The sequence below is a fragment of the Diabrotica virgifera genome, chromosome 7 (genome assembly GCF_917563875.1).
Source record: "Diabrotica virgifera virgifera chromosome 7, PGI_DIABVI_V3a".
Classification (NCBI taxonomy): Eukaryota; Metazoa; Arthropoda; class Insecta; order Coleoptera; family Chrysomelidae; genus Diabrotica; species Diabrotica virgifera.
In genome coordinates this window covers 225,092,050-225,111,234 of record NC_065449.1, presented here as the reverse complement: position 1 = coordinate 225,111,234, position 19,185 = coordinate 225,092,050, and the positions used below count along the sequence as shown (strand labels likewise).

At 35.1% G+C, this 19,185-nt stretch overlaps 1 protein-coding gene across 2 annotated transcripts in view; it reads right to left on the bottom strand.

Annotated features, from left to right (window-relative positions):
- Window positions 1-925: 925 nt before the first annotated feature.
- LOC114348679 (inactive hydroxysteroid dehydrogenase-like protein 1) overlaps window positions 926-19,185 on the bottom strand; it is a 127,392-nt gene continuing 109,132 nt past the window's right edge. For both annotated transcript variants that reach the window (XM_028299196.2, XM_050657191.1), the window contains exons 6-7: window positions 11,229-11,456; window positions 926-9,570 (exon numbers count right to left, since the gene is read on the bottom strand). In XM_028299196.2, the coding sequence (XP_028154997.1) occupies window positions 9,466-9,570; window positions 11,229-11,456 (333 nt within the window). In that variant the 3' untranslated portion in view covers window positions 926-9,465. The remainder of the gene's footprint in view (window positions 9,571-11,228; window positions 11,457-19,185) is intronic.

Genomic DNA, 19,185 nt, shown 5'->3' with positions numbered 1-19,185 from the left:
AACGTAATTTTAACGTCATTAATCTTACGTATTTAAAATCACCTACAAAAGACGTCTATATGACGTAATGTTCAAACACGTGTTATATTCAACCAAAAACTGACGTTTCCTCAACGTTATATGACATCACTTGGGTTGTTTGGGATGGGAATAGCACGGAAACAACGACGATGGAACGACAACTTACTAGAGAAACACTTAAAAACAGAATCGTGTCTACAGAAATGGAAAAAGAAGGCTTTAATATAAATAGGAAACTACCAACCATATAAACATAACTAAACAAAAATAATCAAACCAAATTCAACCGGCTGCTAAGAATATAAGGAAAATTTTTGACGTCCTCCAAAACATTCTATTTATAGCCAGCGATTTAGCTTTTTAGATTAACGAAGGCACAATATACCAAAATACAAAAATTATGTAAGTGGACATTAAAATTTTAGAAGTCTCTAAAATTTAGTGGAAGTTTTGCAAAATACACCCTATGCTTATAATCTAGGCGCCACTTCCGCAAATGGGTGTCTATTTTTTATGGCTTCAGTTTTTTCAGATAATGGCTACGGTAAATACTTAGATTTTGGTATACTTTCAACACTTACATACATTTGGATAGAGTAGGTATGGCCATATACATATTACATTTTTGTTTTAATAATTAAATTGCTTGAAATTTTTTCGTATTTTCCAATGTAACATACGATATCTTTTGAGCAGGACATAAATTCATTGGGCACGAATGTGCAGTTACCCACTCTATACTGTTCTTTAGTGCAGTATTTCTAGGATAGAGGCCACTGTAGCTACTCTAGAACAAATCAATTTCTTGTGTAAACTTTAATACCTACATAAATTATGTACTAAATACATTTTGTACCTTAATAAAATAAATGTTGGGAATAATAAAACACAAAAACAACGAAAACATTTTAAACACAGTTTATTTTTATAAAGAAGTAGAATAATTATTGTTTTACATAATTGAAAAATGACTAGATAAAAATATCAATTGTAAGAAACCATGCCTTTTAAAATATGTATTTAAGAGCGTAGGCGCAAAATTTCGGGCCAATGCTTTTTAAATACATTCATTTTTTCGAATCCTGAGAAAACTATTTTTGAAAGTATTTTTGAAAAACGTCTGAAAACGCAGAATGAGAGATTACCCAGCAAACAGACTTCAGCCCAATTACGTGATAATTACGTTAAATTTACGGCAAATTTCAACGAATACGTAACTCGGTGATTTATGACGGGAAAAAAACGTATTTCAGTGCCAAATCATTCACCTATATATTATTAGTGCTTTCTTTATACATGTTTGACATTAGAATAATATAAAATCATAATAACGAATATAGTACCTACATGTTTTTTATAATATTTGTGAATTTCGGTTACATCGCAAAGGTACGTTTATTTTACGTAATAATCACGAAACAGAAATAACTTCCTTTGGTTAAATTTTGAGAAATATTTTGGAAAAAAAATTTTACAACGGTGTTGGTTAAATACGTATCGCTTGAATTTTAGTCACTGTATTTTATGGACGTCGAAAAATTAGATGTATTTCACGTAAAAGTAATGTAAATAATACCAATATTTAAACAAAAAGTTTATGATTTCGCTTTTAAGATCATTTAGCATAGCTATTTCAATCCAACTTGATTTGAAGCTATTTTTTTCTTTAAAAATATCACAGGAGTTAAAATGATGTTGTCTTATTTTCAAATCGCGCGCGGTGATGAAGTACTACCAAGCCTTTCTCCTCCTTTAAATACCATCACGTGACTAACATAGTTGGTTCGAAAACTAAATTAATCGATTTATCGAATAATAGATACGTTTCGATAGGACTATTTTTTTATATTATTCTGGTATTGAAATAGATTTTTAGTAAGACCAATTAGTTAATAGTAGAAGAAATTTAAAAACAAAAGGAAAATTCGTAATACTAATTTAAAGTAAGTAGAATAGCTTAACTGTAATTTAAAAATAATCGATTTTTATAATCGATGATCATATCTTCTATCAGCTACTCTGGCTTGGCTTCTCACATTTCTCACAACAAAAAGTGAATCATGAAGAGCTTTATTTTCCTAGTTTTATTTTAGGCGGGTTTATTTATAATAATGTCTTTCGTATTAACGTTTACCTCACTGCTCGAGGGTTGAAGTGCCATGATGCAATTAGAAAAAACAAGAAAGTGTCGAAGTGTCCTCGATATAAAAAGTGACATGTGTTGTGTTTTATGTTGGCAAATTTTTTAATGTGTCTTTAGGTCGGTACCATTTTTGGTTCATTACCTTGTATAATAATTATACAGGACAAACGTTTTAAAGTCTCTAAATTTACTAAATAAATACATTGTATACTTTATATGCTTGTTTTATTTATATCATATTATGAGGATATAATAATTACGTGATTCATAATTTAATTAAGGTCGAATTATTTACGTGAACCGAGGACGTATCTTTCACGTGAATACTAATATATACATTCCCTAAAAGATACGTTAATCAACACGTATTTGCAACGTGAATTTCCCGAAACATTTTATTGCTATTTAAGGTAAATATCACGTCTATTGAAGACGAGTTATTCACGTAATTTAAAGACGTATTTTCAATGTGACATTCCAACCAAATTTTCACGTGAAATTCACGTAAGTAATTTACGTATATTTGTGACAAATGTACTCAAAATTCACGTAATTAACACGTCGGTCTGTTTGCTGGGTACATTATTACCGAGGACAAAACGTCCATAAAAACTTCTGTAATATTTGTTTTAATAAGTTACAGGGGTAAAAAGGAACAGAAAATTAAATATGATTTTTGATTGTGAAGCGGCTAGCTCATTCTTCTTCAAGTTGAAACTCCTCAGGGGTGTTGTTCGGCATAAACTAATATGAAGAAATTAGGAATTATTGACGGAACAAAAAGTTTTCACACATATTCTTTATTCAACTATTATATATTTAATTAGATCTTATTGCTTATATGTATTTATCATGTAACCAAATTAGTATGATAGAATTGATTCAAAAGATGGCATAACCCAGACATCGAAAGTGAAAGTTATCCTCCTTCACCAAATTGTTCTATATGGTTCACATAATGTTCAGAAAAAAGTCACATCATTTTGAGCGTCGGGTTTGGGGGGAGGGAGAGGGGGGAGAAATCGGCAAATTCGTAGTTTTTTATGTTTTTCGTCAATACTTCTGAAACTGTGCGGTTTAGCATGAATAACATTCTACACAAAAATGTTCTACATTAAATTTTAAATAAAAAAGGCCGTATGTATAATCCTTCTAAAATGAATGGTTTCAAAGTTACGGAGGTAGTATAGTATAATTGTTCCAAAAAAAGGCCTAACCCAGACATTCAAAATAAAAGTTTTCCTCCTACACCAAATTGTTCTATATGGTCCACATCTGGTTCAGTAAAAATTTACACCATTTTGAACGGAGGGTGAAAAGTGGAGGTTTTCGTTACTTTTTATATTTTTAGGACGATATTGATGATAATTTTGGGTGGTGAGGTCGGCGTTTCTTCAAGAACTTATCACTAACATACCATCGGTCACTGAAATGGCAAATTTGATTTATAAAACACCATCCTGTTAAAGAAAATCAGTAGGGAATTTCCTAAAAAATATAAAAAGTATCGAAAACCTCCATTTTCACCCTCCGTAACTCTGAAACTGTTGATTTTATAACAATTATGTGTAAGACCTTTTTTGTTTTAAATTTTATGTAGAACATTTTTGTATAGAACATTGTTTACGCTAAAGCACAGTTTTAGAAATATTGACGAAAAACATAAACAAACTACTAATTTACCGATTTCTCCCCCATCTCCCCCCAAACCGGACGCTCAAAATGGTGTAACTTTTTACTGAACAATATGTGGACCATATAGATCAATTTGGTGTTAGAGGAAAACTTTTACTTTGGATTTTTAGGTTAGGCCTTTTTTTGGACCAATTACACTATACTACCTCAGTAACTTTGAAACCGTTCATTTTAGAAGGATTATAGATAGGACCTTTTTTATTTCAAATTTAATGTAGAACATTTTTGTATAAAAGATTGTTTATGCTAAATCGTATAGTTTTAAAAATATTCACGAAATCGTAAAAAACTACGAATTTACCTATTTCTCCCCCCTCTCCCCCCCCCCCCCCCCCAAAGTCGACGCTCAAAATGGTGTCACGTTTTTCTGAACATTATGTGGACCATATAGAATAATTTGGTGTTGGAGGACAACTTTCATTTTGGATGTCTGGGTTTGGGTCTAGTCATACCATACTAAAATTAATAATTAAAAAAAATTGTCGAAACCAAAAGACTCCATCTTTAAACAAATAAATGTTTAAAAACTTAATAAAATCTTTGGATTTCTTAGTTCGGAAACAGATTCTCTCTTATACCTATGCCCCATCCTTCTACAATTTACAAGGAATAAAGGGTGATGAATGCAGAGACGTGGGGGTCTAAATAGTTGCACTCCACTACACGTCAATTCATCGAGGCAAAGATCAACGAAACTGTCTCCTAATACTCAAAACGTGAGTAAGAACGTAGGTAGAAGAAGGCATCATTTTTATTTTCAATTCAGAGACCATTACCCCCTTTCTATGGCCATTTCGAACCCTTTAGTTCTCATCAGGAAAGTTATCGTAATGATGCTCTCATTACGAGCATCATTACGATAACTTTCCTGATGAGAACTAAGGGGTTCGAAATGGCCATAGAAAGGGGGTAATGGTCTCTGAATTGAAAATAAAAATGATGCCTTCTTCTAATAATTAAAAACTTGTAAATTACAATCAGCGAATCAGGGATCGATGTTTAAACCAAGGAAGAAACTATGAACTTAACTGAACTTTCCCAGGAGTTCCCGTTGTTGTGGACTCTAGTCGACGGTTGTTCGGCCGACTTCTCCTGCTTCTTTGGTGTGATGTTCTTGACGTTCGGCCGGCTCTTTCTTTGCTGATTTCACTGCTGCAGCAGTGAATATAAACTTTTTGTTTATTCTAAGGAGGCTTTCCGCCCTCGGTAAATATTATAATTTTTCATTCTGCGTTTAAATTTATTTAAAAAACACTTAATAGTTTTCTCAAAATTCGAAAAAAATGAATGCACAAAAAGCATTGGCCCGAAATTTTGCGCCTCTGTTCTTAGATCCATTATTCATATTTTCATGTGTAAAATATCGTAATAGGGAAATTTTGTGATACAGTAAATCCCCAAAAAATTTCGTAATATAGGTTACATTATATTATTTTTATTAATTTATTTTATTACCGTAATCATATTAAATAAGAAATGATCTATGGTCAAGAAAGTATACATATTTATACATATTTCGCAAGTATTTGAGAAGACCAAGTGCTGCTATAACTATAAGTTAAAAATTTGTGCCCAGTTTACTTTCTATTAAAGTTAGGTATAGTATCCCTCAAACTAATTGGAAAATCGAACATGTTACGCGAAGCAATAAAGCACTAAAATCGGCCTTACCTCCTAAAAAAACGACAAGACGGATCTTAATAATTCTTTTTGCATTCGATTCTTGAATGCGCCAGGAAACTTTGTGACCCTAAGCCATGATATAATATTGAAAAACTGCATACAAAAAATGTATTCTTAAAGTGCATCCCAAACAGACAATAAAAAAAATTCAGAACTCGTCAATTTCGGCGGAAATGAGTTCAATTTTGTTATTCTGGGGTTTTTGGGGTCTCTGAAAACGAATATGACGTAGTAAGTGATCTCCAGAGTACCTGGTGTCCAGGGTACCTCCTGTTTACCTCGTCATTAAAATTCATTAAAAAATTAGTCAAAAATCATTACTGGGAGGGTTTTTAGGGTCACTAACGACGAATATGACATCGAAAGTGATCTACGGAGTACCTGGTGCCCAGGGTACCTACTGTTTACCCCATCTTGTGGAGTTTTCGGCAAAAAATTTATTAAAAATTTAGTCAAAAATCATTACCTGGGGGGTTTTTTGGGTCACTAACGACGAATATGACGTCGGATGTGATCTCCGGAATATCTAGTGTCCAGGGTAACTCATCTTCTGGAATTTTCGGAAAAAAACCATTAAAAAATAAGTGAAAATTCATTACTCGGGAGTTTTTGGGGTCTCTGACGACGAATATGACATCCGAAGTTATCTCCGGATTACCTGATGCCCAGGGTATCTACTGTTTACCTCGTCTTCCAAAGTTTTCGGCAAATTCATTAAAACATTAGTCAAAAATCATTAGTCACGAGATAAACAGTGGGTACCCTGGGCACCAGGTACTTCGGAGATTACTTCCGATGTCATATTCGTCGTCGGCGACGCCAAAAACCCCCTGAGTAATAATTTTTGACTAATTTTTTAATGAATTTGAAGGAAACTCCCGAAGACGAGGTAAACAGCAGGTACTCTGGACCATGTATTTCTGAGATTACTTCCGATGTCATATTCGTCGTTAGCGACTCCAAAATCTACCCGAGTAATGATTTTTGACTGGTTTTTTAATAAATTTTTTGCCGAAAAATCCACAAGACGAGGTAAACAGTAGGTACCCGTACATCACTTTCGATGTCATATTCGTCGTTAGTGACCCTAAAATCCCCACGAGTAATGATTTTGACTAATTTTTTAATGAATTTTAATGACGAGGTAAAAAGTAGGTACACTTGGCACCACGTACTCCGGAGATCACTTAGGACGTCATATTCGTTTTCAGTGACCCCAAAAACCCTAGAGTAACGAAATTGAACTCATTTCCGCTGATAATTGACGAGTTCTGAATTTTTTTTATTATCTGTTTGAGATACACTTTAAGAATGCATTTTTTGTATGCAGTTTTTCAATCTTATATTATGGATCGGGGTCACAAAGTTTCCTGGCGCATTCACGAATCGAATGCAAAAAGAATTATTAAGATCCGTCTTGTCGTTTTTTTTTCGGAGATTCAGTGCTTTATTGCTTCGAATAATGTATGTTGCTGTCATGATCGAGAATTTTTCTTACTGACGTTTATTATACGACTGAAATTTCTCTGTAAGTAGCAGACGATTCGCTAGAAAGAAATAATTCTAAAACATGACCTTTAATTCTGAAAACAATGCATACCATTACAGAGACCCAGAAATGTTGTTAACGATAAAACGAAGAAAACTCGAGTATTTGGGTCACTTGATGAGAGGTCATAAATACGCATTACTTCAAAATATAATGCAAGGAAAAATAGAAGGAAAACGGAATCCAGGCCGTAGAAGAATGTCGTGGATGCGGAATTTAAGAGAGTGGTTTGGCTGCACCACTAATGAACTTTTTAGGTCAGCTGTAAACAAAGTCAGGGTAGCCTTAATGATTTCCAATCTCCGATAGGAGTGCCACAAGAAGAAGAAGACAGAACACCGTCAATCAAATCATACAGTCCTTCATAAAATATGTTGATGTTAAAGATATTATCATCTTCTACATATTGAAGTAACCAAAAGCAGTGCTATTTATAAAAAAAGCTTCAACCCAAGCTGACACATTTTATCTACTGCATACGAATGAAACAAATGTTACGTTTTTTGGAGGTACATGAATAATAGCATGTGATAATATGTGACTAAAATTCAAAAGTTGGTCGAAAAAAGCTACAGACACAACCTACAATATAGCCCTAAGAAAACTGCAAAAGTTCAATTAGGGTGTATATTGCTTGAAGGTGTTGGCAATAGCAGGTATTTATATGAATCGTTTTCTAAAATCGGTCTGCCTACTGGCTAAAAGAAGACTATCTTAGAGCCCCAGAGAACGGTAGTTCACGTCAGTGGCACACACCCCCATACACGCGACACTATAATATGGATACACGTAACCTGAACGAACTGAAAAATGGGCCAAATGCCATCTTAAAGTTTTGTCAATCCAAATATCAAACATCCATTTTGGTCCAAGGGTGTGGGTTTTACGGTCATCCCCATTTGGGGTCTGTTTTTCGTTCTCGTCCCCAAAACTCCCAAAAATTTTGAAAATAAAATTCAGATTTCTGAAAAAATGAATAACCATTTTCAATTTCGTTGCAAAACGAAAATACAGCCGAACCATATTCTAGTCCAATCAGAGAGTGCTGCAAGCACCCCTACCGGTTTCGAAACTTATTAGTCTCTCATCAGGAGGCTGATCTCCCTGATCCAACCAAAACAAACCCCAGCGTGCATTCCCGGATTGCAACGAACGAAATGGCATAGATGCCCTAGCGGCAACTGCTAGCAAAAAGACTAAGTTTTCACTCTAATGGCATATAAAACAACATAATGCCACGTAACTACACCCCACCAGAATGAAAACAATGGGAACCCCCAATGGGCACATATGCTGCTCTCCCTGCCTGATGAGAGACTAATAAGTTTCGAAACCGGTAGGGGTGCTTGCAGCACTCTCTGATTGGACTAGAATATGGTTCGGCTGTGTTTTCGTTTTGCAACGAAATTGAAAATGGTTATTCATTTTTGATTTACATTTACTCTGTGTGGAGTATGAAGGGAGCCATTCTCGTTGGAACTTTACCGCGCTGAGCAGATGGGACGTGAATTGTAAATTGTAGAATTCCCTCATCTTCCTTAGTCTCAGCATCCGTATGGCTTGCAAATTGTAGAAGCCTCGGAGGTGTAACCAGAGAAGGTTCCCATTGTTTTCATTCTGGTGGGGTGTAGAATAGCATTGTGTTGTTTTATATGCCATTAGAGTGAAAACTTAGTCTTTTTTTCAGATTTCTGAATTGATCGGCATCTGATAGTACTGATCATTACCTTTCCATCGCATGTCTAATTTTGAAAATCGGTTATACCATTCAAAAGTTATCGAGCTCAGAAGTTTGACTTAATTTCTATTTAAAAAGGGAAAATGTTTGTGGGTGTGTACCTATGTGGGTATGTAGGTATATATTATGTGGAAAGGTACACCGATTTGAATTTTTTCAAGTTTCAAGAGGGGGTCAGGGCTGATTCAGAACCGGTGTAGTTTGTGACGTTTGACCACACAAAAGACAGCTAGAGCACTGAGTAGGTAAAACAGGACAAATTTTTTGGGTGAATGTGTCTCAGGTTCAAAGGAAGATAGGAAAACCGTAAATACATCAAATCGATTTAATTTAGCTTTTAAATGGTACCTAAGTGGTTTAGATAGGAGATACACACGGCTCAGTCAGCCCTATAGTTGAAAAACTGAAAAATTAAACTTTGAAAATTTTTGGAATGACAATGAAAAAATTACCAAGTTGCAAGGATTATGATAAGTTTTCTGAACTTATAATTTGACGGTTATTGTCGCAAAATGTTTGTTGTTTTAATGTAATAACTATATAAGTATAAAATATAAATTAAACTGAAGCTTAATCTAACATCGTTGTTCCTATTTCACAATATCACTCTCTCCAAGATCTTCTTGCGTTTTGCAACTATGCTGCTTTTTGCTGAAGGAAGTAATCTTCCCTAAAATTACGATTGATGTGGGCAGCAACGTACATCCTCAGCCACGTGGGAGCCACTTTTGTAAAAAACGTCTGAAATCACAAAAAATATTAGCATATTAACCTTTAACTACACGCGGTGGCGTATTTTGTACGCCAGATATAAGAATTCCACTGCAAATATTTAAAAATTTAATTTTCGAGCTTGTTTATCTACCTAACCTATCACTGGAATGTGCTTTACAATTGGCTTTAGTTTCGTTAAAATCGGCGTTCTAAGAAGATCGTAATTTTCATTTTAGTATATGTTGTTTCCGGTGGTGGACAATATAAGCGACAATTATAGTAATATTAGTATTATAAGTACATATTTCAATTGTTTTTAAGTTATTATGGCACAAAATATATTTTTCTTCATAAACAATACTTTTTTTATATAAAACATCACATTTCAAAAAAAAATTTATTAGTACTTTTATCTTTCATGGAATCAGATTCCAATTATAAATCCCAATTGGCTTACTGATATGGAACCCCAAGTATTCGCTGATACCGAATAAGGTTTATAACAAACAACTAACGGTAATTTTTCAAAAAACAATATACAAATCCGCTGTTTTTAAGTGTATTTTCTTGTGGCGTATAAAGTACGCCACGCGTGTAGTTATGTGATAACTTGATGCGCGGGTAGTTAAAGGTTAATTACTACTTAACCAATTAAACAAGATGGTTCAGTTCTTATAGTGCTGTATAATTACAGTACAGTACAACATTATATTCCTAAAATACGAACATTTCAATATTATAACAAAATAAAAACAGCACCTCGTACATTGCATCAATATTATTAACCGCCATTTGTGTTCGAAAACTGAAAAGCTTAAAAATGCATGTGGACAATATAGATTTCTACTCATTTCATGTTGGAATTGAAAATTTCTGAATATGCATTATAATATGATATCATTCGCTCTTAAATCTTTCCCTGCATTATACTACATACTTTTTAATAGGAATGAGTATTTTTATTCTCGCATTAGAGGGATCAAGTAATTAAATTTTCTCTTTTTTGTGTTAGGTATTACTTCAGGCCTTTTGACCATTCGCCGTAATATTGCTTCATTTGTCACTCGGTCAACCCCACTTATTCTTAATAAGTATTAATATAATAAACATATATGTCTCACTACAAGCGTTACTCTTATTACGCCTGAAACTTCACGTTCCTTCCTATTCTTATAAGAGATAATACGTCTTTACCACCAAATATATGTTTATATCTGTGGTATACACCGAAAATTCCTCTCAGGATCCTTCGTTCAAATATAAGCAGAAGGTTTTCATCTGCCTTGGAGATGGTCCATGTCTCCGATCCATATGTCAACACTGGTTGTATAAGGGTTTTTTATATGGTTATTTTTGTTTTTTGGCTTAAGTTTCTGCTTCTCATATGTCTACTCAGTCCAAAATAGCATTTATTCGCTAGGATTATCCTTCTCTTGATTTCTTCCGTCATGACGTTCTCCTTGGTGATCAGGGAGCCTAAGTATGTGAATTTGTCCCCACTTCAAAGGTAGAGTTATTAACAGTGAATTGGTGACCGATGTTTCTGGCTCTATTGTTGGGAGTTGATGCCATCACATGCCACCTTTTGCCACCTTTTGCGTTATATAGCAATATTATTGGTCGTTTATACTCATATACGTAAAATACTTTAAATAAAATATTTAGACTTAAGAAATAGTACACACCTGAATACCATGCGTCCAGTATCCAGAAGATTCGTCAACTTTCCCTAAGGTCATAACAGCATATCGGGCGTATCCTTCAGCATCTGGAATTAAGAAGGAATTTTTCTGTAGCGAATTGCTGAATGCGTTCATTTTGGTGTTGACGAAAAACGGAGCCAAATGTTGAATCGTAATTCCGGAATCTCTGTATTCATATCTAAGAGCCATTGTAAAACTTCTGATGTAAGCCTGTAAAATAACACATTGTTTAAAAGTTGATCAACAAAAAGCAGAAAAAAATGGGTAATTTTCACAAAAGAATATTTTGCAGTTGTACCTTCTGCTTGATTATACAGGGTGTCCCCTAAAATAATGCGTTCCTTTAAGGCAGTGGTTCTCAACCTTTTTGTGGCGACGGAACACTTTTAATTACCGAAAAAAATTGCGGAACACCAAAGCAATAACATGCATATATTGATAAACAGATTAGGATTAGCACATAAATTCTGTAATAAACTTCGTTATACGTACTCAAATTTGTAAAATTTTACTTAAAATATGAAAACAAAAAACATTTTTAAAATTAACAAACGCGTAATTCTCAAAATACATCATATGAGTAAATACTTCAAATTAGTGAGACACTTGTGCCTGGTGTCGTTTGCAAATTTGCTCAATATCAGGCCTGATGTGGGAAAGAGCTACTCTCATTTTTTCTTGTTCTAAGTTTAGCAGCCTTTCCCGTTTCTTATTTTTAATGTTTGTTAAAGATGAGAACCCAAATTAACATAAATAGGACGTTGAAAACTGTATTAAAATACTAATCGCTTTTTTGGCAAGAAGTGGATATTCCTCTTGGACCTAGATCCAAAATTCCTGAATATTCACTTCTGAAAACTTAATTTTCAGAGTACGATCAGATGACAACGAAATAAATTCTTCTTCTTGGTTCAGAGAAAACTGGAAATTGGCTGTATTACCTGTGCTAAAAGGACTTCTTATCCAGTCATATTTTTCTACGTTCAGAAATGGAAAATACCTGGCAATTGTCTCCTCTAATAGTGATAAGTGTTCTGTAACTATATGCGTGATTTCTTGTTCTTTATCTTCATCACCTTCATTCTGAAGCAATGGAAACATATCCATTGTATTTGTCTCTAAAATGCGCTTCTTCCAAAATGACAATTTTTTCTGGAAAGCTGACAGCTTGTCCGTGGATGTTAAAATATTTTCATTTTTGCCTTGCATACTTGAGTTAACGCCATTTAAATAATTAAAAATATCGGCCAAATATGCCACTTTAGTGCACCATGCATCATTTTCAAAATATGTGGTAAATGTGTCATTACCTTCTTCTTGGAAAAAAGTTAACAGCTCCGTTCTAAGTTCATAAATTCGACATAATACTTTGCCCCTTGACAACCATCTAACTTCGGTGTGCAGCAACAAACATTCATACTGTTATGACAGTTCCGTAGATTGTTCCTACATAGAAAGAGTCCCTCGACGTGAAAGAAGAAGTAGTCACGTACGAGAATATTCTGGATGTCATGGAATAACCCAGAAATGTCTGGTGACATCTAGAACGTCAGAAAACTATATAAACATTATGTGTTTGACATTCTATAGTTCAGTTGTAATTCAGATTTAGTAGTCGACAGTTGTCAGTTTGTTAAAGTTTATATTGTATTTGAGTTTGAATAAAGTTACTTTCAAGAAGTTGTAACATTGGTGACAGCGGTGGGATTTAAGAGATATTGAAGAAGATACTGAGAATTGTTTATGGTAAATACCAGATCATCTAAAGTTGAGAAGGAAATGGATACATCCGGACCACCAGCATGGTTTTTAAAAATGAAAGAAAATGAAGAGAAACGTAGGCAAGAAGAGAAAGAAAATGAAGAGAAACGTAGGCAAGAAGAGAAAGAAAATGAAGAGAAGCGTAGGCAAGAAGAGAAAGAAAATGAAGAGAAACGTAGGCAAGAAGAGAAAGAAAATGAAGAGAAGCGTAGGCAAGAAGAGAAAGAAAATGAAGAGAAACGTAGGCAAGAAGAGAAAGAGGAAGATAAAAAACTTAGAAAAGAAGAGGAGGAGAGGCGTAGACAAGCAGAGGTAGAAATTATGAATAGTTTGTCCCAAATTCACGAGCATTTTCAGTTAGAGGTAAGTCGAATTACTAATAAAATAGATATATTAGAAGAAAAACAAAACTGTTTAGATAATAAAATAGAACAACAACAAAATTATTTAGAAAACAAAATAGACCAACAACAAAATCATTTAGAAAATAAAATAGAACAGCAACAAAACGATTTAAAGCAGCAACAAAACGATTTGAAATATAGTTTAGAAAAACAAATAGTAGAGTTAGCAAACAAAATTAATACCCAAGCTTCTTTATCTCATATTGTTTCAGTTACTAATATCGAATCCGAACAAACAGCCCTTTCCTCTTCCATCGTTGATCCAGGCATAATTAGAAGTAGCAAAATTTTAAAACCACCCACGTTTGATGGCCAAACAGCGTGGGAAACTTATCGTTTCCAATTTGAAGCTGCAGCTAAAGCAAATGGCTGGACTGAAAGAGAAATGGCAGCTTCCCTGGTGGTGTCGCTTCGAGGTCAGGCAGCAACCGTCCTTCAATTTCTTCCTCAGGATTCACCTAGTTATGACTCACTTGTTCAAGCTTTAGAAACAAGATATGGCCAACAACATCTGAAGCAGGTTTTTCAAAGTCAGCTTAAAGTTCGGTATCAAAAACATAACGAGAGCCTACAAGAATTTGAAGCTGATATTAAAAGATTACTACATTTGGCATACCCTCAGGCACCTAAAGATTTTCTTGAACAAATCGGTATACAGGCATTCATAGACGGACTACATGATATCGAAATGCAACAGGCTCTCCGATTACAACACTAAAAAACGCTAAATGGAGCACTAGTTTCAGCCCAGGAGTTTGAAGCGGCTAAAAGTATTTCAAGATCTCGCCCAAGATTAAAAGAAATAAGATTTCGAGAAGATGAACAAGTCCCTACCACAGATAATCAACAACCTATTTTGTCCCAGATGTTGAACATACTCCAAAATCTTCAACAAAATCAACAAAAAGCTCAAAATCAAAACAAAAGATGTTTTAACTGCGGAAGAATTGGACATTTGCAGGTCAATTGTAGAAGTGGGTCCCAAGCGAGAAAAGAAGAATACAATAATGATGTCAGAAGGTCGCCTAGATCGACATCCAGAAGCCCATCATATAGTCCTACTAGAAATATTAGTAGAGATAGGTATGTAAGAAGTCGATCTCCTACAACTGACGACAGATATTCAAACAATAGCCAGGGAAACGAATAAAAGTCGACACTAAGGGGCGGGCGTCGGCTGAATCTAATAAAAGCCCCCAAATTCGCAGTTATACTTTCAACAAAAATGAACAGAACTTATTACTTAAGGGCTACGTTGACAATCAAAAATGCACTTTTCTTATTGATACCGGTGCAACAAGATCTTTTGTCCGCAAAGAACTTCTGAACAGAAAACTACAGCCATGTAAAACAAACTTAGTTCTTGAAACAGCTTCAGGTCAAACTATTCCAATTCATGGAGAAGTAACGGCGACCATAAAGATTGGCAACACCTTGATAAAACACATATTTTTTGTAGCCGATATTAAAGATGAATGCATTCTTGGAATGGACATTATGCAAAACAAATTTATCATAGATCTTCAAAATAAAATTTTGTTTATTGAAAATGAAGAAATAGTCCTAAATTTTGAAGAGTCTACACCTCAAGTAAGAGTTATAGTTAGTGAAGATACAGAAATTCCTCAAAATTCTGAAAGTATAGTCCTGGCGAGACTGAGTCAAAAACCTGAAGGTTTACATTTCGGCGTTGTTGAAAGCGAGGAACTTGTTAATGACGGAATCTTGATAGCCAGATGCCTCGTGAATGTAGATGAGATAATTCCAGTAAGGGTTGCTAATTTGTCCAAAAAGCCTTTTAAGTTGAAGAAAGAACAACAAATAGCACTCTGTACGCCAATAGAAAAAATAATCAAGTGCGAAAAGTATTTGAAAAATAATACAGCTTTAAGTTACCAAGTTGACGCTAACCTGGCGAAAGAACTGATCAAAAATGTTGATCACTTAACAACTGAAGAAGTAGAAAAAGCTAATGAATTTATTAATGAAAACTACGACATTTTTGAATCCAAGAAATCTACAGGGCGTACTAGTCTAGTTCAACATAGAATCGATACTGGAGATGCAAGACCAATTCGTCAAGCCCCACGCAGATTACCGTTTGCTAGACAAAAAGAAGTTGAAAACATAATACAAGACATGATAAATTCCGATATCATCGAAGAAGCTTCGGGCCCCTGGTGTTCACCAGTAGTCTTAGTAACTAAGAAAGACGGATCTACTCGTTTTTGTGTAGACTACAGAAGATTAAACCATGTTACACAAAAGGACAGTTATCCATTGCCACGAATAGATGATACACTAAACACTTTATCAGGTGCTAAATGTCGACTCTAGATTTAAAAAGTGGCTACTGGCAAGTAGAAGTACATCCTGATGATCGAGACAAAACAGCTTTTTCAACTGGCCGTGGTCTCTACAGGTTTCAGGTTCTACCATTTGGTCTTTGTAATGATCCAGCTACGTTTGAACGCCTGATGGAAATGGTTTTAAGAGGACTTACTTGGAAAACATGTCTAGTATATCTTGATGATATAATGATTATGTCCAAAACCTTTGATGAACATCTGAAAAACTTAAGCGAGGTATTTGAAAGACTGCGAAATGCCAACTTAAAGCTTAATTATAAGAAATGTTCACTATTTCAAAGAGAAGCGTACTATCTAGGACATATCGTTTCAGCAGATGGAATTAAAACTGATCCAGAGAAGATTTCAGTTATTAAAGATTGGCCTAAACCAGGAAATAAAAAAGAAATTAGAAGTTTTCTTGGACTCTGTTCATATTACCGAAAATTCATAAAAGATTTTGGCCGCATCGCTAAGCCTCTTTATCGACTAACCGAAAACAACATTGAATTTGACTGGACACCGGATTGTCAAAATGCCTTCGTAGATTTAAAAAAACTACTTACAACAGCACCTATCCTAGCCTATCCACGAGAAGATGGAAAATTTCTGTTGGATTGTGACGCATCTCAGCATGGTATTGGCGCTGTTTTATCACAAGAACAGGAAGGTGAAGAAAAAGTTATTGCATATTTTAGTAAAACCATAGGAAAGGCAGAAAAGAATTATTGCGTTACCAGAAAAGAGCTCCTAGCTATTATAAAAGCCCTTTCATACCTTCCTTTATAACAGAAATTTTACAATCAGAACAGACCATAGCGCTTTGCAGTGGCTAATGAATTTTAAAAAGCCAGAAGGACAAGTGGCTCGATGGATAGAGAGACTCCAACAGTATAACTTCGACATAGTACATCGAAAAGGGCGTCTCCATAACAATGCCGATATTGTTTCTAGGCGACCCTGTTTAGAACGACAATGCCAGTACTGTAAAAGACTTGAAGAAAAAGAGAGCGTAACTGAAGAAGTAAGTCTCCGCATGACCACGGTTGAACAGGAAGAAGATAATGATCAGACTTCCCTGGAAAACATTAAGAAGAGTCAAAAGAAAGATAATGACTTAAGAGTCATACGAGAATGGCTTAGAAATGGAGTAAGACCTCTTTGGCAGGAAATATCTAAATATAGTCGAATTATAAAGGCGTACTGGGCTCAATGGGAATCTTTGCATCTTTCGAATGGTCTATTATATCGGAAGTGGGAAAGTCCCGATGGAGTACGTATAGTTCAACAAGTGGTACTGCCAAAATCACACATTAAAAGTGTGTTGCAAGAACTTCATAGCAGCCTGTCTGGAGGACATTTTGGGGTAAAAAGAACACTGGCCAGGGTTCGAGACAGATTTTATTGGATCAATTGTCGCCGAGATGTAGAAGAATGGTGTAAGAAATGCGACTTATGTAACGGTAGGAAAGGCCCTAGAACAAGAAGTCGTGGTAAAATGGCACAATATCTTTCCGGAGAGCCTTTTGAACGACTTGCAGTTGATATTCTCGGTCCACTTCCAACGACAGAGAGAGGTAACAAGTACTTAATGGTTGCAATGGATTATTTTTCAAAATGGCCTGAAATTGCACCTCTTCCTAATCAAGAAGCGACGACTGTAGCAGAAGCATTCATAACACACGTCGTATCAAGACATGGAGTTCCTTTAGAGTTGCATTCTGATCAGGGACGAAATTTTGAATCCGAATTATGGCAAGAATTAATGAAAATCTTGGGTATTAAGAAAACTCGAACTACGCCTCTCCACCCACAATCAGACGGAATGATCGAAAGACATAATAGAACTATTTGTCAATACCTCTCAATGTTTGTTGCTGATAATCAAAAAGATTGGGATACCCTAATACCTCTATTCCTGTTAGCCTACAGAAGTTCTGAACATGAAGCAACCGGTTATTCTCCATCAATGATGATCACCGGAAGAGAAATGAAGCTTCCTCAAGATCTTATTTTCGGAAAATTGCCTACCTGTGAAGAAGAACCTTCATCCCTGACGTACCTAGAAAGCTTAAGAGAAAAACTGGAAAAAGTCCACGAATTTGCTCGTAAAAGTTTGAAGCTTCAAAGTGATAAAGCCAAGTCCAGGTTCGATGTGCAAGCTACAGGGACAACTTTCGAAAGAGGTGATCCAGTATGGCTATACAATCCCACACGCAAGAAAGGACTTTGTCCGAAACTTCAACGAAACTGGGAAGGCCCGTACACCGTCTTAAAGAAAATAAATGATCTGGTTTACCGCATCCAGTTTTCAGCGAGAAGTAAACCCAAGGTAGTTCACATTGAGAGATTAGCCCCATATCATGGAACTGATCCACCCTGTTGGCTTCAACCAGACCCTGATAGACCAGTTATTCGAGGCGAATAACTATAAAGGAGGGAGCAGTGTTATGACAGTTCCGTAGATTGTTCCTACATAGAAAGAGTCCCTCGACGTGAAAGAAGAAGTAGTCACGTACGAGAATATTCTGGATGTCATGGAATAACCCAGAAATGTCTGGTGACATCTAGAACGTCAGAAAACTATATAAACATTATGTGTTTGACATTCTATAGTTCAGTTGTAATTCAGATTTAGTAGTCGACAGTTGTCAGTTTGTTAAAGTTTATATTGTATTTGAGTTTGAATAAAGTTACTTTCAAGAAGTTGTAACAATACTTTGATTCCATTGAGATGCAGAGTTGTTTAAAAAGACGGGTTTTTAGTGGTCTTGATTTGATGTAATTCACGACATTAACCACTTGGTCTAATACAGATTTCAAAGGAGCTGGTAGCGTTTTTGAAATTAGAGATTCTCTATACAAGAAACAGTGCGTAGATATGATATTTTCATTTCGCTTTTTTGCAAGGGTACAAAAACCTTTTGTGGAGTCTACCATGGAAGGGGCACCATCCGTACAAATTCCTACGCAAAAGTCCCATGATATATTTTTTTTTTCTCTAAATATGACGTTATGGAATCAAATACATCCTGACCTGTTGTACGTGCTGTAAGTTCTCTGCAGCATAAAAACTGATTGACTATTTCACCTTCGTCGACAAATCGAATAAATCCTAATAAATGAGCTTTGCCACTAATATCAGTGGATTCGTCCACCTGCAACGCGAAGTTTTTTTTGTAAAGTTTATTTGTAACTTTTTCCTCAATATCTGCAGATAAATCAACAATTCTCCTTCTTATTGTATCATCCGACATAGGAATTTTCCGTATTTCGTTTTGTGCATCGTTGCCAAACATAATTTTGACCATCTCACACTCACAACATGCTGGTAATATAAGAGATTCTTCAACAGTGTGTGGTTTCTGTTTCAAAGCAATTAATTCGGCGACCTTATATGAAGCTATTTGTGCTTTGTCGGAAATT